The sequence below is a fragment of the Furipterus horrens genome, unplaced genomic scaffold (assembly GCF_987537825.1).
Source record: "Furipterus horrens unplaced genomic scaffold, mFurHor1.1.pri manual_scaffold_8, whole genome shotgun sequence".
Classification (NCBI taxonomy): Eukaryota; Metazoa; Chordata; class Mammalia; order Chiroptera; family Furipteridae; genus Furipterus; species Furipterus horrens.
This window is the reverse complement of record NW_028327178.1, coordinates 82,585,703-82,608,707: the sequence shown is the minus strand read 5'-3', so window position 1 is coordinate 82,608,707 and position 23,005 is coordinate 82,585,703. Positions and strand designations below refer to the sequence as shown.

Genomic DNA, 23,005 nt, shown 5'->3' with positions numbered 1-23,005 from the left:
ATGAGAAGATATATATGTACATTAGAAGTTAAGGAATAATAGAGATTAAAGTTGCTAGATTTATTTCAAATCTCTTTTAAAATTGTCATGCAGGCTGGTAGGTTAGTAAAGTTGTAGAAAGTTGCCTTATCTGATTAACTACAAAGGCTTTATAATATGTTTAGCTATTTCTCTAAATAAAAGGCCACATAAGAAATTTAAAAACAATAAACAAAAAGCCCCCCAGTAATTTTGTTAAAATTTTTGGTGCATGTCCTCCTAGCATGTCTTCTATGTGTATTTGTTTTTCTAAGAAAAGTTTTTAATTTTTAAAGGAAATGTCTCACAGCTCTAATACTTTAATGAAGTAATAGAGATGCCTAATGAGATATTTGTAACACTTTGGATTTTCCATTTTTAAATGTGCCTGTAAAGAGATAAAAGTCACTATTGAATGTATTGATCGCAAAACGTTATTTATAACAATAATTTCCAAATGCAGTATTTGCTAAAACCCATTAAGGAGTAGGAAAAAATAAACATTTACTGAGTGTTTACTATGTTACTGGCACTGTTCTAAGCCCTTTAATATATTAACATATTTAAGTCTTAAAACATTCATAAGTCTTAATGATTACTATTCCCATTTAACAGGTGAGGAGAGTGTGGCTCTGAGAGGTTAAATTTGCCACCCATGGCCACACAACTGATAAGGGGCAGAGTCAGGATTGAAATCTAAGCAGTGCGGAACTCATGTGCTACAACAGCATTTCTCGAGTTGAACGTGCAGCGCAGGGAATCCTGGTGAAATGCTGACCCTGGTTCAGGGGGCGTGGGTGAGGCCTGCGGCTCAGAGACGCCAACAAGCCCCAGGTGATGGGCTAATGCGGTTTCATTAGCACGCGCTGAGCAGCAAATGTCTATTCTACACCATATCATGCTATGTTCCTCAGTGACAAAACTAATTTTCTAGTTATTTAATGAGGACTAGTCCTTTGTTCATCTTTTTGTCCTCTGCAGCAGGTCACCTGGACGACTGACCACAGACTACTAGACCTTTACCTTAAATAGTAACATGCTCTGAACTGAATTTTTTGTTGAATCAAATGTCAAGATTCCCCCCTTAAAATCACTGAATATTATCAGAACTTGTTCTTCAATAAGTTAGTTTTATATATATATATATATGTGTGTGTGTGTGTGTGTGTGTGTGTGTGTGTGTGTGTGTGTGTGTGTTTTATTGATCAGTTTGTATACTGGCTGCTGGCCAAAATATATATACATACCTCCCAACTCTAAACTGCCAAAGTCCAAAGGCTACATTCAGTCACCAAGCATTCATTTCCACCCTTGGGGAAGGTTATGGTCTAAGACAGAGTATAGGCATACCTCAGAGATATTTTGATTTTAGTTCTGGACCACCACAAAAGGAGTATTGCACTAAATCAGGTCATAATTCTTTTTTTTTTTTTTTTTTTTTTTTTTGCTGGCAGAAGTTCTCGCCTTTAGTTTTTTAAAAATACAACACCTGTGGAGCCCTATAAAGTGAAGGGTAAAACAATGAGATGTGCCTGTACCTGACATGTCAAACCTCACCCAGCCCCCAGGCCAGCATGGCTGTTCTCAGGAGTTTCCTCTATTACCTGTGTGGTTTCCACATGTTCAAGGGGGAGAGTTATTTGATAATGCTTAAATTTCATTTATTCCAAGAAGCCTACTTTTTTAAATTGTCAGACTTAGTGTTCTTATAAGTGAGCTGAAATTTATCTAAAATAGTTTATGTCCTAATTCATAGAACCATGGGTACCTTCAAAGGAATTTGATTTTTTTTTTTAAAGAAAAAGCTTGTGGTTTGGTGTAAATTTCACCAGTAAAATAACCCAATAGCAAAAATCCATGGTAGGGCTATCATAAGGCCACAGAACTAACTCAGTAAGGCCTTGGGTGCCATTGAACTTTTCCAGGATATAAGCTTAATACTCATCCATGGTTCAAGAACTTGGTGATAAAATCAAAGATGAGTTTACTGGTCATTTTTTATTCTCCTTAAAAGAAAACCTTCCTCCTTGAATAATAATTCAACACAATACCAATTTATAGAAACAATAGTTTCTCCCAGCCCCTGAACATTACAGCATCCAATCAAGTAGGAAGAGAAAGTTTGCCTTCAGGAATTGGCCTTCAGGTAAAAACACTGTGCCTTTCATTTATATGTGGCTTCAGAGTTTACCACACACTTTCACTGGATGCCCTGGGTAAATCTGGATGCCAGCTAGGACAAATGTATAGTCCCCATTTTCAAAAGAATAAATGGTTCCTTATAGTGGTAGAATGACTTGCCTACTGTCAATGGCCAATAAATGGAGCAGTTGGGGTCTTTTAATATGAGATCTCAAGGTAAGACCATATATCCACTTGAGTTGAAACTACTCAATGGTTGTTTCAGTTCCCTTGCTGCTTTTACCTACCTCTTCCATAACAATTTTTAAAATTTCAATGGATTCTAGTGAGTGGTTTCAGGTTCATCTGCCTAAAACAGTGATGAAACCAGAAACTTGACTATTGTGATCTGTACTGTGCCCAATGCTATAGAGATGATAAAAATGTGACTCTCAATAACAAAGTTGTCTACTCTGCTTTAGAGCAGGGTTTCTCAATTTTTCATGTGCATACAACTGCACATGATCTTGTTATACTGCAGATTCAGATTTAATAGGTCTGGGGCATGGCCCAGAATTCTGCATTTCTAACAAGCTTCCAGGTGATGCTGATGCTACTGGCCTAATGACCACATTTTGAGTCGCATGGCTTTTAGACTTTAGCATGTTTTAGAATCACCTGTGTGACTTTTTAAAGCATGAATTGCTGGGCCCCACCTTCAGAGTTTCTGATTCAGTAGGTATGGAGTGGACCCAAGAATTGTATTTCTAACAAGTTTGTAGTTATGCTGACGTGCCAGTCCAGGGACCACACTTTGAGAACCATTGCTTTGGAGCCTACATCTGTTTCTCACAAGAACATGGCTCTTCCTACATGAAAGCCTTTCATTCCATCCACTCTAAAATGTCAGCTTAATCACAGGAACCTGGAAAGGACTCCGAGAGAAACTCTTCTCTGGGAATTGTCCAGAAACTGTTTTGAGAATGATTGACCACAATCTTTGCCAAGTGATTTGGCTTAATTAATATGAAATATACATTCTCATAAAATGAATGTAAAGGTGATTTAGTCTATGTTCTCTTCGAAAGAGGAGTCCATGATGTCTGCCTAACTGCCAAGAGTTCATGTCTGTTGAATTCTTTGGAGACTGTGTAAGTATTTCTAATAAATTAAAGTTGGAAGGCAGAGTAACAGCTACAACACACATATAAAATAGTCAGCAAAGTTATGTTCTTTAATCCGTTAACCTCCTCCTAAATAAACTGCTGCAATTATGAGTCAAATGTAGATTCTCTAACTACAGACAACAGAAAAGCAGCATCTTCATTTTTTTATTGGTTGATTCATTCGTTTAAAGAATTTTTTTGTTATTTTAGCATAACATTTAGGTTGTTTTTAGTTGTGGGACTTTATCATTAATAATATATCTATTGATTATACATGAGCAGGAAAAATGTAGATTTATTCATTTATTTATCCAACAAAAATTTTGAACACAACTGAATGTCAGTCACCATGCTGGGCACTATATGTACATGTAAGTAAAAAAAAACTCAGATGTTCTCATAGACCTTAGAGTCTTGAGGAAGAGACCAATATTAATAAAAATTCCCACATATTCACATAAACTTGCAGCTATCACTAATGTTTCAACTGAGACCATGTGAATGCTGATGATTTCTTGCTCATGATCTGTCAAGAATCCATTGGATCCGTGATCCAGTTACTACTGGAGGAACATGCTGGGTATTAATTGCTGTAAAAGCCAGAATCATTTTACTTGGTAAATCAAGAAGCTTTAAATATTGGACTCAAGAGATAGATTTATTCATCTCCTTAAAGCTGTCTTTTGCTTCTAACTCATCCTGGTAATAAGCTTCAAAATATAGGAGTTTTGCTATACTTGATTATGAAAATGTTCAGACAAATATTGAAAGAATTATATAATGAGTACCCAATATCAGTTACCTGGATTTCATCATTAAAATTTAAATGCATTTGGTTATCACTTATATATTCATCCATCCACCCCTCTATCCACTCATTGTCCCATCTTATTTTTGATGCATTTGAAAGTAGGCTGCAAATATTAGTATATTTTTTTCCCTAAACATTTCAGAATACATACATCAGGATATAGTTTTAAGAAATTATCTGAATTTCTTAGGAACTTGGGGAAGATACAGTATCTTATTTCATTCAGCTACTAGAAATCTAAGATGTGAATTACACATGTGTTTGAGGAAGCTCTTTCTTGAGGGAAAAACTAGTCTGACAAAGCTCTGCTCACTACCCGCATTTGTACTAAGCGGACTAGATTTCTGCATGATGAGTTATGAGTCTTACCCTTACTGTTCCAGAAAAACCAATGACCTTTCCCCTTACCCATCTGGTTTCCAAATCAAGATGCTGTTATCCTACCCATTACCTAGAAGAGACTACACTTCTCAGGTTACTCAGGCAAGGATAGCGTGACCTAACACCTCCAACAACTCAGGCACACATTTGGTATTTGGAAGACCCTTTACTTCATATTAACCAGCCAATTAACTTCCCCACATTCTAGTTCTCTATTGCTTGATCATTACATCCAAATTTTTAATGCCCAGGATGGAATTCTTTTCAATTAGCAAATCAAATGACATCTCCTACTCTGTAAAACTTATGAAAATGGCCTTTCTAGTTATCCTTTCACTGACATATTTATAACATATTTTAAAGGCACTTATGTTTATTTTTAAATAGGAAACATATATTATTTTTTTAAATAAAATTTTGGCTTTAAATTAAAGTCCACTGCTCTTTGTGAAGAAAAAAATGTTGTAATATTTCATTTGGCCACTGGAGGGCAGGGGCCTACTTCTGCTGTAGTTAATTCTGAGCATTTTTCTCTCCTCCACTAAGCAAAATTCAGTTCAACTAAAATACTAGCTTCTGAACTTTCTTTCCTTGAAATTTGCCTAATTGGATCCTAGAAGTTTCTCCATTAAATTGAGAACACTGGCATTTCTAGTTCTTTGGTTTTTATCATAATTTCTAGTTCGATATGAAAGAATTTTGTATTTATTTTATTCCAACTCATAAAAAAGAATTTGGAAAAAGTCTAAGAAGAAACAAAGTCACAAGTATTGACTTGCACTGATGCCTTTAAATGGGTCAAGTAATTGTGTTTCAGCTTACATATCCATTGAGTGGGAATTATTAAATCTTTCAGTGATGATATTTTAAAATTTTAATTACAGTAATGTATTACTATAGGTTCGTTCTTGTATTAAGCTGTTTTATTGAACTCATTTAACTTTTTATACATAAATGCCTCTTTAGGGTAACAGAGTAAGCTCTTTGGGAGTGATGTTTACATTTATACAATCTTATCTCAGCAACAAATACAGTTACTATTGCAATTCCTTAAGTTGCTGTTATCATAGAATACAGAGTGAACCAGTGCAATGGAGAAATTCAGACTTTAGAGCATAACACACATTCATGCACCGGTCCTTCTGTTAATTGTGCGGTCTCTAACAAGTTACATGACTTTTAGTAATGTCTTAGTGAAGGCCTTCAGTAGACTCTCCAGTGTCTTTGTTTCACAACCTAGTGGACAGTGCTGCCCATGCCAACCAGCCACAGTAAAGCTGGTGCCTGCTACAGCGTCCAGCAGTGTCTGCAGCTGCTTCTGCTGTCCACCTCCACTGGGGAAAAGTCAGTTAAAATGTGCCCGAACTGTCCTTACTTAGCAAAATATTTTAAACATCAGTCTACTATGTTTGCCATTATAGGTTCTCACTAAACTAATAAATAAAATTTATTTCCAGAAAATCATAAGAGGCCCCTGACAAGTGTCAAATTACATGCAAAGGAAACCCAAATTCCTCTCCTGGCATCCAGTGTCTTCCTTACCACCCTCTCTCCCCACCTTTGTTCAGCCCCTGGGGTGGGGAGGTGGGCTGCAGGTCAGCTGCCTTTCCAGCACACACACCGCTCACCCTTCAGCGTTGCTGTGGGTTCATTGCTCACCTCACACAATCCCAGAATCCCAGGCAAAGTCTGCTCCTCTGAGCAGAGGGTACAGATGGGCAGCTTCTGGGCCAAATGCCGGCTCAACCTGTACTGTGTTTGGCCCCTCAGTGATTTGAAATTGGGAAGTTTCATGCAAAATTTCAATTTTCCAGTTTTTCTCAAAGCCTGGACAATGACAGGCTGAAACTGAGTGGCAGAGGACCCCCTCCACCTTTCAGGAGCTGCCTCGCCAGCTCTGGGCACGGCCTCACTTTGCCCTGTTGCATTAAATCTATTGCACTTATCTCATTTCTATCATTTCCATTAACTACCTATTAATGTGTGGTGTGAAGGGCACCCTCCTGGGGCTGTGCTATGCCGCCCACCCTGCCTGGAGGCAGGCGTGCGTCTCCAGGGGTGGACCAGGCACTAAGCCTTTCTCTAGAGCAAACCTCAAAAAGCAGCGCCGGACCCTGAGGACCTCTTTATCCTCAGTTGCAACTGTAAAGCATCTGCCTATGTGTTTATTCAAAACTGATCTGCTTTTTGAAAATTATTTTTGAATGTATATATTATATCAGTGTCTGGCAAGTAGGGGCTTCATTGTACATGTCTTTGATAAGCAGAGAATTATTTTTCCTTCATCTTGACTCAAGTTGATGATGGAACTTGGGTTCCCAAGTGCATACAAGCTACATGGAATGTACAAGCCAGACACAAGACAAAAATAAGCAGGCTGGATTCATTCTGAATACAGCTCCAGTCTGATATCCTCAAGACACTAATTCTAGTTGCCAAAGAGAAGCCACACATGATCACCTTCATAGAAGCTGGCTTTTCATCACCTCCATTCTTTCCTCCATCAATATTTCCTTTTCTTCTTAATCCTCTAGAGAGCTAACTTCAGCCAGTTGTCACATTGGAAAGAGTCTGGCTTACTCCCCACATGGTTCCAGAAACCTGCCTGAATAGAACTGGGGAAGGTCAGGTGCCCACAGCACTATCCATTTTCATTTCTAAAGCAGCAGAGTTGGCATCCACTCCCCCTTCAGCTGGGAGTCCAGGAAGCTTGACTGTATTTAAGTCAGAGGAGCAGCCCCAGTGGGTGACTTCCCAAATGACCTAATGCTCTTCCCAATGTTCCCTTTACTTTAGCTTCTCTAGTGCAGTGTAAATGCTTTTCCTTTATAAATTTTGCAGCCAAACACCTACTGTGTTACAGTCTTCTCCAGTGCCTCCCAAAAGCCTAAATGCCTAGAGGGGTGATGCAGGGAGATACATGAGTGAAGGGAGGAGCTCAGAGGGCAGAGACCACTCAGCTCCAGCCCGAGGTGCAAATGCGTGCCCAGGGTTGCCTGTGGTCATTTTTATAAAGTATATTTTATTGATTAGATTGCTACAGTAGTTCCAATTTTTTCCCCTTTGCTCCCCTTTTCCCAGTACCCCCCTTCCCTCAAGCAATCCCAACCCCCTTAGTTCATGTCCATGGATCATGCATATAAGTTCTTTGGCTTCACCCTTTCCTATATTATTCTTAACGTCCCCCTGTCTATTTTGTACCAACCAATTATGCTTCTTAGTCACTGCACCATTTTCCCATTTTTCCTCCTTCCCCCTCCCAGCTGATAACCCTCCAAATGATCCCCATACCTATGATTCTGTTCCTATTCTGGTTTGCTTAGTTGGGTTTTGTTTTTATTTTTTAGATTCAGTTGTTGATAGTTGTGAGTTTGTTGTCATTTTAGTGTTCATAGTTTTGACCTTCTTCTTCTTAAGTAAGTCCCTTTGACATTTCATATAATAATGGCTTGGTGATGATGAACTCCTTTAGCTTTACCTTGTCTGGGAAGCACTTTATCTGCCCTTCCACTCTAAATGATAGCCTTGCTGGATAGTGTAGTCCTGGTTGCAGGTTGCCTTTCATAACATTGAATACTGCTTGCCAGTCCCTTCCTGCCTGCAAAGTGTCCTCTGAGAAATCTGAGAAATCTGTAGACAACTCTCCGCCTCTCTCTTACTGTCCCCAGGACTCTGTCTTTATCTTTCACCTTTGGCATCTCAGTCTTGATGCGTCCTGGTGTGATCCCCTCTGGGTCCAGCTCACCCAGGACCCTCGGTGCTTCCTGGACCTATATGTCCATCTCCTTCGCAAAATTTGGGAAGTTTTCCTCATTTTTTTCAATTCTTGCTTCCTCATTGGGCACTGGTTGACTGTTTTTTTCTTCCTTCTGTTCCAAATCAATGATTTGAACCCCGGTTTTCTTCCCTTCACCATTGGTTTTGTGTGGATGTTCCTTCGTTTCACTTAACATAGCCTTCACTTATTTCCTTATGCATCTGCCATACTCAAGCATATCTGTCAAGCCTGTGAGCATCTTTATCACCAGTGTTTTGAATTCTGTGTCTGTTAGGTTGTCTACTCATCTGTTAGGTTGGCTATTTCCTCATCGCTTAGTTCTCCCACTGGAACCTTGATCCGTTTCCCCTTTTGGGCCATACTTCTCTGTCTCCTCATTCTGACAGACTTCTGTGTTTGTTTGCCTCCGCGTCCCAGGTAGAGTTGTCGCTCCTGTTATGTTGAAAGGGGCGGAGCCTTAGGGATTCGTCAGTGCAGGGCGACCTGTTTCACCACATTGTGGCGCTGTATGTGGGCGAGGGGTCCGAGAGGGAACAATGCCACCTGCCCAGCACTCGCCCCTTTTCGAGGCACCTTTCCCACTTTCGCACCAGACTGGCCCCCCTCTAGCTGCCGCCCTGGCCATCATTCCCAGAGTGGTTTGGTCTGCGGACGCTCTAGGGCCATGGGGGCCCTTTAAACAAGTGAACTGTGATGAGACCGGCAGTTTCTGCCTCCACCCCAACCCCCACTGGTCTACACAGTCAGAAGCAATGAGGCTTGGTTTTCCCTGGTGCTGGGACCGTGGGCTTTGAGGTCCAGTGAGGAACTGGGAATGCTCCTCAGGTGTCTCACCTGACTTGTTAAAACATATGACTGCACTTTCTGCCAGCCTGTCACTGCCACCACCACCACATCACATCCTCTCTGCCCTGGCTCCACCCCTCCTACCTGTCTTGATGAGTATTTCTTCTTTTTATCTTTGTTTGCTGGACTTCCATGCAGTTTGATTTTCTGGAACTTCTGGTTGTTTCTAGTTTTGAGGTAGTTGTATTCCTTCTTATTCTTAGTTGTGGAGGGAGACACAGTATGTCTATCTACACCTCCATCTTGGCCGGAAGTTTATTGAGTTTATTGAGTTTATTTCTGAGCTTATTTTTTAAGAAAAAAAATTATATAGAGTAAAATCTATACTCAAAAACTTGGCAACGTTGGGTGAGCCAAAGAAAACATGTTTATGTGCCCTATTTGAACCCTAAGCCTCCAGTTTGCAATTTCTTGCTAAACAAGAACGCATAAAGCATAGTGATTCCAGGGAGAATCTTCTCAATGGATGTGACTAAATAATATGACTACACCAGAACTTACCCAGGGAAATAGCTATCTTTCAAAGACAGAGTTCTATGTACATAGTGGTTCTCTGGATGCCTAGGTTACTGGTTTAGGTCCCTCTTCCCCAAAACGTGACCTCCCATCACTGGTCCCAGTGTCCATGGTTTCCAGGAGCACTGAGCAGGCTGTGGTAGATAAGCAGGGATTGTTTGTGGAATTAAACTAAGTTCTGCCATCACACAAAATGGTTTTGGAATTCATGTTTTAAAGATGATTTCGCAAACAGATTGAAAGCTACTGTGACAATTAGTGTCATTATTTTCACCCATCTTACTTTTTATGAAGATGTTATAGTATGACAATCTGTTATCTGTAATTACATGACAAAATGTCACAATGTCGAGCTCCAAATGACTTCTGGCTATTTCCTAATGTATTATTTTTAATGTGCTACAAAGTAGAACATTAAAGTAGACACAACCTCACTGTCAGTAAAACCTGCCATGGACCTGGAAGGCAATTCTAAGAAATGGGTGACAGAACATTTAGAGCATTAAAAACCATCATTAAAATTATATATAATTACTGTGGCAATCACTTTATAAAGATCAACATTTATTACATGTTTACTCTGCATGGGGCAGTGTACTAGTTGCTGGAGGGAATGGAGTAGGGATTTCATAAGTTTCAATGCATTTATTATTATGATGATTCATTGGTGGTGTTACATAAGCTTAAATGCTTTATTTATTTCACACACATATTTACTCTGTACCAGAAACTATACTAAGAACATTAACTTACTTGGTCCTCTAAACAACTTTACAATATAGATATGTACTTATCTTCATCTGTAAAGATGAGCAAACTGAGGCACAGAATTAAGTGACTTGCCTAATATCACACCACTAAAAGTGGCAGGGCTAGAATTTAAACTCAGTCAATCCTGGCTCCAAAATCTGTGCTAGTAACCACCGCATCAGTTAGCTACTGCTGCATAACAAGCAAGCCCTAAATTTAATGGCTTACATCACTTATTATTTTTCATGTGATTTAGTCAGCTGGACAGTTCTGCTACTCGGAACCATGCCCAGCCCATCCTAGTGGGGCTCATGCATGTGCATGTGGCCAGCTGGGGCTGGCTGGTCTAGGACTTCCCCGCCTAGATGACCCAGCTCTCCTCCATGTGGTCTCTCAGCCTCCATTGCTATCACAGGGGTCTGAGAAAAAAGAAAAACTCAGAAATGCCTTTTTATTTCCCTGCTCGCATCAAGTTTGCTACATTATCATTTGATAAAAGCCAATCACATGCTCAGGTCCAAAGTCAGTGTGTGAGGTTCTACATGGGGGCCTAGACACAGGAAGCAATAAAATTGGGATCCTTCATAATAGTTAACCTATCAGTCATGGTCCAACACCATGTTGTTTTTACCCTGTTTTCCAGAGAGTTTCCAGTTTTATATTTCAGACTCCAAATGAGTTGTGAACATGCTATTAAATGTAGCTTTGTTGGTTTAGGAAGGTAATTAAAAAAAAAAAACAGTAAGAGATGTGGAAAATGAAAAAATGTTTATGATTTTAGGCTGACCCTGGGGAAACACCGTCAGAGGCTCCTAGTGAAGCCAAGACGACTCCAGCAGAAAACGGAGTGAATCACACTACATCTCTGGCACCCAAACCGGCCTCTCAGGCTCTCCACAGCCAACCTGCTCCAGGTAAACACTCAGAAAAGAGAGCTGTACAACAGGACAAAGAGCCTCTAGTTTATTCATGCCACAAAGGGGGTACCATGATTCAGCTTCCTAAAACATCACGTGAGCAGGGGTGCTGAGACTTAGGAGGGGCTCCAGAAATGTGTGATAAAGCAATGGATGGATGGACAGATGCCAAGAGAGACACCTGGTTCTGATGATGACATGAAGCCACAACAGAGTATCACCCAGGTTTCCGGTGTCATTATTTAGTGGTGAATTAGGATCCCTCTGCTGGTAGGGTGCATGAAGTGTTCTTTAGGCTTCTTGTAAGCAGCTGTGTTTTAGAAGCTCATTCCTAGTTCTTCCTCACTAAGTCAGGTTTCTGCAAGAATCTTTTCCCTCTTTCTCCAACTTGTTTTCAATAACCGGAATGCTGACCAGGTGCCAAGCACTCTGCGAAATCCTTCGCATGGATTATCTCATTGAACTCTAACAATAGCCTCTGCTTATGAGGGTAGATTCTATTATTGTCTCCAGTGTGCAGGTGAATAAACTGCAGTTTTGAGGTGACTAAGTACTTCCTGAAGGCAACAGAGCTAGCAAAGAGTGACGTCAGGACTGACACAGTTCCCTGTGATCCTAAAATTCTTGCTTTCAGCTCCTGTGCTCCTATCAACGCAACACTCATGTCTCACTTCTCAGGAAAATCCTTTGATTGCTATGGAGCTAACTTTGACATTTAACCTAAGACTGCCTTAGGCAGCAATCTCTCAGAAGCATGTCCTATTTCCCCAGTAGATGGTAGGGTTCCCGGGTTAGGCTTCAGTTTGATCTTTCCTTTGCAAAGAGCTAAGGAATAGCATGTACTTAATAACTTTTTGTTGAGTTGGTCAATAAAATAAATAAAAGGCAAAATAATTTTCTTACATGAAAATATGGCTTCATGTCTCTCCCCTTCTCGCCATGCTAGTGCATGGTGGTAATGAAATCCACATCCTTCACTTGGAAGCTGAGGGGTACTTCTCATGGGAGTGAATGAGATTTTGAAAAGAACAAATCATATTAAGTTTGTATAAGATGTGACCAGGACCTCTGCTTTTAAGAAGGTTGTTGAGATTGGTAATAGTAAGATGACTTGATCATAAACAAGAAGTGGCATTTTCAAATGAAGATTTTTATATGACAAACACAAACATCTTGAGTGCTTCTGGAATACAAATGAGTCATTTAAATATGTGAGTAAATATAATCTCGTGCTTTTGAAAGTGAAAAGAGAATTTATACTGTTATTTGATTTTTTTAACTTGATGTTTTGAAATAATCTGACTGACAGAATCACTTTTTTTAATGGAACAGAATACATTACAAAAAAATGATTCCTGCTCCCCTAGTGTTATTATCTGTCAGAATTACAGTACAATTATCAGGTGAGAAAATTAACTTTGGCACAATACCCTGAACTGAACTAGAGGCCTGTTTGAACTTCACCTGCTTTCCTCTAATGTCCTTTTGTTGTTCCAGGTTCCAACTTAAAATCCCACACTGTGTTTAATAGTTGGGTGCTCTTATTTTCCTTTAACCTAAGACAGTGCCTCGGTCTATCCTTTCATGTCCTTGATACTGTTGAAGAGTACTGGTCATTTATTTTGTAGAATGTTCCTCAGTTTGGACCAGCAATGTTTTCTCATAATTGATTAGATTGCAGTTATGAATTTTTGGCAAGAACATCACAGAAATTATGCTGTGTCCTTCTCAGTGCATCATATCAGGGGCGTCTGATGTTGGTATGTGTCGTGACTGATAATGTTGGATCACTTGGTTAAGGTGATGACTACCAGGTTTCTCCAATGAAAGTTAAGATTTTCTCCTTTATAGTTAACAGATATATTGGGAGAAATAATTTTAAATGATGCAAATATCCTTTTTCTCCATAAAATTTTGCCTAATGATTTTGGCATCCATGAGTGGATCTTGCCTGCAACAATTACTATTGCTAACTAACTGGCCAGCATTTGATTTTTAAATGACCACTTGCCATTCCTGATTTTGCCAAAAGGTGGCACTAGCATAAATAAACTGAATTAGTGGACAGTTTTGATTCAAAGTGGAGGGATATCCTTTTTCCTCTATAAATGGAGCAGATAGATTCACATTTAATTGTTTGCCTCAAAGTAACAACATGAGAACATTTCTTAAGAGATTTTTTTGGAATAATTGCCTCTCAAAATTTGTAATTTCTTCATAAAAAAGATTTAAACTCAAGGGCCAAATGTTGTTTCAAAGGAAGAATAAGATTTGAAAAGTTCGAAGTGTCTATTTATTTTATTGTTTTATTTCAGGTTCTGTAAAGGCACCTGCCAAAACAGAAGATCTTATTCAGAGCGTTTTAACAGGTAAATACCACCTTTTCCCCCAAGGAATGAGGCACATGAATATTACAAGTATAAGTATTTAGAGGAAAGTAGATATCCATCCATCTCAGAAAAATAACAATTAATATTTCTTCTCTAAAAATGTTTACAGATGTACAGTTCTAGTGGAGGCCACACTACACGGTGTGATCACAGAGAAGTAACTGTGCTTGGCAGATAGGATCCTGTTGCTATGAAAATAAATAATTTCACAAGTTATCTATTGTAGAATCCAGCAATAGTTTCATGCTGGAAATGTGACCCAGCTAACCTAACAGGAATGTATGTCTTCCCAAAGTGGCAATAACCATAATTTAGAAATGTATAATATTTTCCATTTGTGACAACAGAATAATACACAGTGTTTGGAAACTGCAGTACAACTTGGAAATATTTTATATTTGGTTAGTTCCATGAACTAGTGTGGCTAAAATTGGAGCAAGTTGCTTTAATACAATCAGCAGTAAGTAGTAGAGTCTGAAAAATGATGATAATACTTGACCCAATATACAACAGAAACGTGTACACATGTTCAGCCAAAATAGCACTATTGGTAAGAACCCAATTGTAAACGACCCAACATCCATAAACAGTAGGAGGGATCAATAAATTGTAGTACAGTCACAGACTAAAATTGGATACAGCTCTTGGAATAAACAAACTACAGTCACACACAACATAGATAAAATTCACAAGGATCATGTCGAAGAAAAGAGGGCAAACACAAAAGAGCACATTCTTGGTGATTCCATTTACATAAAGTTAAACAAAAAAGCAAAATTAATTCATGCTCTTGGAAACAGAGATTGGATTATGCTTGGTAGGGAGCAGGAACCAAAATGAGGGCCTCTGGGTGCTAATAATATTCTTATTTGTTCTGAATGGTTATTGAAGCATGCCCACTTTGTAAAAATTTATAGAAATTAACACTTCAATTTACGTACCTTTATGCAGGTATTTATATTTCACCAAAATAATACATAAAATATGCATAGAAAAATTACTTGAAGTATGTATTTTTTAAAAACATGTTTTTAAAGATTTAGTTCTCCAGGTCACGATGCAATGTTAACACATAAAACAAGAGACAGAAGTGTACATAGAGCATGATTCCATTGTTATTTAAAAGTAAGTCAATGCATAGAAAAAAGGCAATGGGTGTACCAACATATTAGCAGTGATTAGCTCTGGGTGGCTTGTTTATGAGTGATACTTGTTTCTTTATGTAAATGAACATTACCTTTATACTTAAGAGCATAGTCAAAGAATAGCCTTTCATCCACAGACTTTTTTTTTTTAAGTATTTTCTCTGGAACTTTTTAAAATCATACATTGGAACATCTTGAACCCTGTTGCTCAATTTGCCATAGCTGATGTGCCACACACCATTTTAAAGAAGTGGGGTTGAATCTATTGGCAAAAATGCAGCAATTCCTTAGGATTATAAATTCTTAATATAATGAGTTATTATGCAAATATAATGAGCCTATTTGGACCTGAGGGAAACTATTAAATAAAGGTACCTGATTTTCTCCCTGGCCTCTTTATCAAAAGGAATTGAATGTCAGGAGAATAGACACATAATAAAAACGGAAAGCATATTTCAAATGCTTAAAGACTGCAGCATTTAGGAATATAAATTATTATTCTGATTTCAACATTTATCCACTAGAGATCTCATTTTCTATTCAGGTCTGTTGTTATTCATGGCATATATTATTTCTGAATCTCTTGACAGTTCTAAATATTTATGATAACATGTTTTTGTTCCCAGAAGCAGAAAGTTCAAGTCAAAGCATGGGAACTTGTGAACTAGGACATAATCTAGGTCCAAACAGATGATAATTCATTGCAGTTAAGATACCGTCAATATTAAGGCAGCCCACTATTCATGGGTGGCCAAGAAAGAAAAACACAGGCCCACTGTCACCTTCCATGGACTATACAATGCATCTTAATTTCAGAAATGTTAACATATTCTTAATGCATTTTCTAAAGTTGATAAACATGTCAATAACATACAGAATGTCTTAAGGTCAAATTCTTTCACATTACGTAAATGTTTTCTCGGCATTCGATAATATATGTAGTAATTTAAGATGCCGCTGACACTTATTGTGTCTTTGGGAAAATCACATTAAGGGACTTTCCTTCACTTCATTGTTTTGTCCTGGAACATTGTGATAAATAAGCAAACCTACCATGCCTATACTGTAAACAGTGCCCCTTCAAGATGGTGCTGTAGAACCTGTACAGTCATTTGTTAAGCATCAAAAGGCATGCTGCCAGAAACTGTGTTAAATACTTTGCAGGCATTGTTTTATTTTGTCATCAGAATAACCCTAAAAAGTAAAGAAGTACTGTGATTCTTAAGGGGGAACGCTAATGGTGTCCCAAACACATCCCCTTTACCCTCCAGTACACCCATCCCCAGCTGTGGTGAGTGCTGGCTGATAACAGCTCATAGCTCCCCCTGCTCTTGAAAATTGCCCTCACCCCAAAGGAAACATCCTTCCCAGTAGGCTATACCTCCCCCAACTGACTGCCCCAAGTATGCAGAATGTTGGCCTTCTTGCCTCAAGGTGAGGCTGACTCTGAGGTACAATTCACTCTCCAGAGTTCCCAGTTGAGTCAAGCAAGAGCCAGGCTCCAGCTACGACCACATTATTGATTAGTCACTGCCTCTTCCCTATCTGCTGCCTTCATTCCCCTCCTCCTGAGATACCCCTCTGTAAATCATATGGCTTAGTTGCTCCTCTTGAGCTCTGTTTCTAGGAAACCCAAACTTTTTTAAAAAGCTACAAGTAAAGAAATTGAATCTTTGAGAAATTTGGTAACATAGGCACAAAGTTAATTAGAATCAGACAAACATGGCTCAATAACCAGTTGCTGTTCCTCTCTATATCTGTACACTCCATCCTGCCATGTCTGTTAGCTTTTCTACTCATGTGTTGCAGAAGTGGAAGCGCAGACTATTGAAGAGCTAAAGCAACAGAAATCCTTTGTAAAACTTCAAAAGAAACACTACAAAGAAATGAAAGACCTGGTTAAGAGACACCACAAGAAAACCACTGACCTTATCAAAGAACACACTACAAAATATAATGAAATTCAGAATGACTACTTAAGAAGGAGGGCGGCTTTGGAAAAGACAGCCAAAAAGGATAGCAAGAAAAAGTAAGTTGAATGAGTGTTATTGGTTTTGTGACATGAGGAAAAGTCATTTACATGGATTTTTGATGCTTTGTACCATATTTTGGACCTATACCACTGTAAGAAGGAAAGCCACCCCACTCCCTCCATTCTTTATAACTCTTCTGTCACCTCAACTTTATTTTGTCTATGAACTAAATTTCTTCATTTGACCAAATTCTGAGAATAGATATGCAGGAGTCCTACCCTCGAGTTCTAACCTGTGAGCCCAATATCAGTTGGCTGACTTCCAATATTACAATGGCCAACCTGGTGAGTACGAAAATTTTCCATATACCTTGAACCTAGTTGAAGAGACAACTTGTCGTACAGTAAAGAGAGGTCCCCACTTTCCTTTGGGGCACCATCTAAAACCCACACAGCCCTGCAAAGGTAACTGTCATGTTTGGATCTAGGGGACCCCACAGCTCCATTCACCCCCACTTGATGGGGAGAAGCATCTCTCACACATTTATTCAACCAGTATTTCTTGAGTGTCAGTTGTATGCCCAGGGACACAGCAGTTTGCATGACCTATACAATTATCACCCACATGTAGCTGATGCGGTAATGCCAGGAACTATGTGAGCACGTACGCTACCTGTCAGTGAGCTCAGTCAGAGGGGCTGAGCTACATCCTTTCACTTCTTTACTGAATTATCTTGATGCCAAGTTATAGAGAGAGGCAATGTACATTTTTCAGATTTATATTGTGAATATAAGATTTAACAGGTGATTAAATTTAAAAAGCACAATTAAAACATAGTACTAGTATTTTATAAAGCAACTAAAGCATTATTTCCTAGAACTAGAGCTGCCTTAGAAGCCATCTAGGTGAACTTTTGTCACTTATTCCAGGAAGAAGCTGGAAGCTAAAGGCGTTAACATTTACCCCCAGCTACACAAACAGTTCTGGGAAAGCTTGGTCTAAAACTTTTCCTAAATTTCTATTTTAGCGATACGTATGCAGTCATTTGTTTATTCACCTATTTACTTACTTATAAGTCTTATCATGCAAACTTCCAGTAGAGTGTTGGAGTAACCTAAAGAAGACGTGTGTAAAAATCTTACGAAAATAGAGAAGGAAAAACAACATACACACAGAGTGGCTACCAGTTTTTGAGACCTGCTGTCCAAAACAGGAGTCACGAGCCACACGCAGCTATTTGACCCTTGGGAAACAGCTCATAGACATCGAATGTGCTGTAAATATAAAATACACACCAGATTTCAAAGACTATTTAAAAAGAAAAGAATATAAAATAACTCTTATCCTTTTTATGGATTTACATTGATTTTATTTTAATTACATGTTGAAATGATAATATCTGGGGTGTATTGGGTTATATAAGATGTGTTATTAAAATTAATCTCATGCATTTTTTTTTTACTTTTTGAGGTAGCTACTAAAAATTTTAAATTATGTATGTAGAAAAAATTAAATATGTGGCTCATGCTATATTTCTACTGGACAGCATCAACCATTTAATGTAATAGCTGTCCTTGAACACTGAATTTAGCTCTTAGCTTCTGAGAGAAGGAAATATAGATTCGACTATTCTCCTTATTTGATTAAAGGAAACTTGCATGCTTTTCCAGGAGAAACAAACATTTTCCTGGTATTAAATTGCCAAAGAATTCATCTCATGGATCATAAACAGGGAACATAAGGCAATGGGATATTTTCAACTCTGTTTTTACAGAAGATGCAAAAACATTGTTTCCTTGGTTATTTTTTTATACGTTCCCTCAACACAAAAACAAAAATCCCTAAGCACCTAGTATGGAAAGACACACCAGGAGAAACTTTTCTTCAAGAGGCAAAGCCACTGAGACCTGAGTATATCTGTCCATCTGCCATCTGCCTTGATACACATTAAAATTCTGAAAACAGCTCAGAGTTATAAATGGATGTGATGTTCATTAGTTTTTTTATTCAAATATCCATCATCTCAACTGAACTTTTCACATAATGTGAAGAGCAGATCATATACAGATAGTTCCTGTCCAGATACTGGTGTGCAATGAATTGCTGGACTTGAGAGCACAGATTTCGCTTTTCCTTAGGAGTCTGTCCTCGGGTGAGCTGCGCTGCAGCTGCCCCAAGGGTCCTGAGGCATAGTGTCTCATTGAACCTCGCTTTCCTCAAGTGTTCACTGAAGATAGTCATACCACTTGTTGGATTGTGCAAGCATTTTGGAAAGTAGGAAGTGCCTGGCACGTACTGAGTGGTCAAAACAAATGTCTTCTTCTGGGGGTTCCAGCCTGCACCTAAAGTAGATTACCAAACTATTTGCAAACACAGCTCTCTGTGGGGGGAACTCTGGTGAACCACCCACCCTCCACGCTCCTATGACCAGCATGTTTGTGAGCCAAGCTCTGTGTCTCTGCAGGTCAGACCCCAGCAGCCCTGACCATGGCTCATCCACCATTGAGCAGGACCTTGCTGCCCTGGATGCTGAAATGACCCAAAAGTTAATAGACTTGAAGGACAAACAGCAACAGCAACTGCTTAACCTTCGACAAGAACAGTATTACAGTGAAAAGTACCAGAAGCGAGAACATATTAAACTGGTAAGCCCGAAAAACATCATTTATGTTTGTATGGCCAGAATCCTGTTTTCTATAGAAAACTTTTGTTTAAACACCTTGGGTTTAGGACCAAAGTTTATTTTATGCCTATTTGGGAGGATCCGCAAACTACGAGCCTTTCAGCTAATCTGTGTACCAGAACTTTCTATCAACTGCATTTGTAACAACCAGAAGTTGTTCTGCCAGGAAATCTTTTTACTGTCAGCTCTGTCTTGGTTGTGGTTCTGAATTATGAACAGGCATTTTAGGCTGAATTAAACAAATGCAAGTGTACCTAACAAGCAAGTAGTCCCCAAGTAAAAAGGTGTATTTGGGTGATGAGGAAAATTAAACAGAAAAAAATTTATCTTCCAAAGTTGCTTTGGTAATTAAATGCAAATGTGTCTTGGTTAAGGATTGTACATTTCAAATGCCAGCACTTCAAGGATCTGGAAAGAAACCATGGCATCGGTCAGCTCCCTTCTGAATGTTTATTAAAAAGTTAACATTTACAAAATACTCTGATAGACACTGGAAATAAAGATAAAGAAGATATGGTCACCACACACTCAGGGAACATTTATTACAAACAGTTATATTACCACGTGATAAATAAAGTAATAATGGTATCAACACATTGATATGAAAACACGGTTGTGAGAGAAAACAATTTGCCTAACTCTGCACTGGTAAACACGAAGAGGATATTTTTTAAGTAATTGTTCACATTATCATGGGAGGTGTAAAATGCATACCAAGTGATGTAGACTCTACACCTTCAAATAATTTTTTATACCTATCAAAATGAGGATCTTTATTTTTAAAGTTCTAGATCCAAAAAGCCTCTGCAGCCTGGTTACTCCAAGTGCGGTCCCCGACTCACCCTCCTGGGAGCTTGTTAGATATGCAGCCTCTAGGGCCCCACTCAGACCTGCTAAGTCACAATTTGCATTTTAATAGGCATCCAGGTGACCTGTTACACATTCAAGTTGAAGAAGCACAGTTTCAGAGTTATGGATTCTTACCTTTGCTCAAAATGAATAGAATTAAATTCCTTTTAGCTGAAAGGAGAAATAGACTTCGGTCTCCACTATTGATAGCTTGATCATCAAGCTGAATGAGTGCCTATTGGTGACCAAGTCACAGGTCCTATGGAAACTGCTCCTTCGATTTTCTGCCTAAATTCACAATAAAAGGAAGTAAAAGCTTACTTTCAGGTGGAGGTGAGTGAAAATTAAGATGTAAGTTCCTTGACCCCATTTAAGTTTTGTGCCCCCTGAAATATTTCGATAGATATTGTGAGGATCTGTGGACCCCAGTTAAGGAGCCTGTCCCAGGGAAGAGCTACAAGTTTGGGGAATCGGCTCTAGCTTGTTTATCTGTTTTCATCCACGGCCGCAGGGCCGACCCTGAGTTTTGCGCCTATCTTTCGGGTTAGGTTTTAATTTTAACCTGACTTTGGTAAGTTCAGCAAACCCTTAGGGGATCCCCCCGAGGGTTCTGAATCACTCAATAATCAGCCACAGCACCACATTCAAGGCTCTGCACCCTGAACCTCTGAAGGGATCTGGCGGTGATGTCCTTGGGGCCGCTCCTCAGTCTCGGCAGTGCCTGGCCTGACATTTTGTCTTCTCACCTCTTCCTTCTTCTTAGTGGCCTCAAGAAAAGATTTCCTCACTTTCTCTCACAGTCACCATACTCTTTATTCTATACAGAGGCTTGTTTTGTTTTGCTTCGCTTCCCGCCATTTCTCCTCTCCTGTATTTTAAGTCTCCCACATATTCTAAACCCTTCTGTTTCTCCCTTCCCTGACATTGGCCTTGTAGATCGTATTCTTATATGTCCCACCAGCAATCATCTGTGGGCCCCAAACCAACACCAGTATCATCCACCCGAGAACCCCAATTCCCTGCCAATCCTGGTGTTTCACAGTGAGAGCTCCGGGTCAATGTCGATCAGTCTGAATCGATGGCCCATCAGATGTGAGTGGTGATGTGTGCAGGTCTTGTGTCAGATCTCATCTGGGCACTGAGTACCTGTGTTTCCTCTTTTGTCCATTGAAGATGAGAAGAATTTTTACTTCATTAAACTATAAGAAGGAACAATGAGATAATGTGTGGACCAAGCCTAAATGTGGTCCCTGCCAAAGGGCTTACGTCTTTAAAGAGTACAGTATGTAGACTGAGGCTTACTTGATGCCCATCTTTATCAGTTAGATTTGTTGCATAACACCTCAAAATTTATTGGCTTAAACAGCGACCATTTATTTAGCTCATGATTCTGTGTGTAGCAATTGGAGTTTGACTCAACTGAATGGTTCCTCTGGTCTTGGCTGGGCTCATTTGGTCCAACTGCCAGTTATCTGGGGGCTCTGCTTCTGGAGGTAAGCTGACTGACCATCAGCTGGGTCAACACAGATGACTGATTTACATCTCTCATCGTCCAATAGGCTAGCCTAGGCTTCTTCATGTGGAAGTGAGAAAGGCATTCAATTGAGAGCAAGTGGAAGAGGGCAAGGTCTGTTAAGAAGTCTGGTTTCTTTCTCCTTCTTTGGCCAAAACAAGTCATAAAACTTGACCAGATCCAAGAGACACAGAAATAGATGCTATCTTTTGTTTAGGGGAGCTGCAAGTCACGTTGCAGATAAGGTAGTTACAGAGAGTGGTGGAGAATTAGGGCTTTTTTTTTCAAAATCTACACACAGCCCTCACCAATTAGACATGAGATTCAATAAAACCATCCATGGAAACAACACAGTGCCTAGAACATAGTCATGATTCTTTACCAAAGGATGATTTGCATAGGATTTAGAGTGAGGAGACATGGCTTCCATTTTTAGTTATGTAACTTCAGCTGAAACATTTTGCCCCTTGAGTGCCTGCATTCTCATTTTCAAATAACAAGTCTATATAAAAATGCCTATAAAGTTTCTCTCTGGCTGTAATGCTAGTTTCACTTAAATCATAGGATATAGAAATAACCCAACTCTCAGACCTTTCAAAATAATGTAATAATGTTTACAGCTAAAAGCAATAGACATTTCAAGTTGGGTTTTTCTTTTGTGCATGCGCACAATATAAATCTGAATATGTTTTTATGTGCTAATTAGTGACTATTTAGGTATCATTAGGATGGAAAAGGTCAGTAAACAGAGCCATCCCCAAAGGCAAAGAAAATAATGGTTTTGACTTGTGTCAACTTAAAGAAGCTTGGGGAACAGAATAGATTCTGCTGAAAGGAAAATTCCAAAATAGAACCTACAAGTCAGATAGTTTAGTTTATGCCCTCTGGAATTACAACACTCATTGCATTCCATCTGGCAACTAAAGGATGCCGAAATGATATATTTTGAATTAAGAAAAAAAGTAGTTGGCATGTTGTGTTATTTATCTTCATGGGCAGCCCTTCTGGGTCTAGCTTCCAAATGGACTGTTGAAATATTAAGCCCATGATTTATTGCTATTTTAGTTACAAGTCATGGGACAAATTATATCTCTTTTAGTCAGGATTCCTATGGTAATTATTTGAAAACCTTCAGTTTGAATATTATT

The 23,005-nt window shown here is 39.1% G+C and overlaps 1 protein-coding gene across 1 annotated transcript in view; it reads left to right on the top strand.

The window, feature by feature from the left end:
• The window catches only part of PLCB1 (phospholipase C beta 1), a 637,895-nt gene that overhangs the window by 530,757 nt on the left and 84,133 nt on the right, over positions 1-23,005 (top strand). The window contains exons 24-27 of the mRNA XM_090286059.1: positions 11,169-11,301; positions 13,620-13,673; positions 16,649-16,868; positions 19,277-19,457. Coding sequence (XP_090142185.1) covers positions 11,169-11,301; positions 13,620-13,673; positions 16,649-16,868; positions 19,277-19,457 — 588 coding nt within the window. The remainder of the gene's footprint in view (positions 1-11,168; positions 11,302-13,619; positions 13,674-16,648; positions 16,869-19,276; positions 19,458-23,005) is intronic.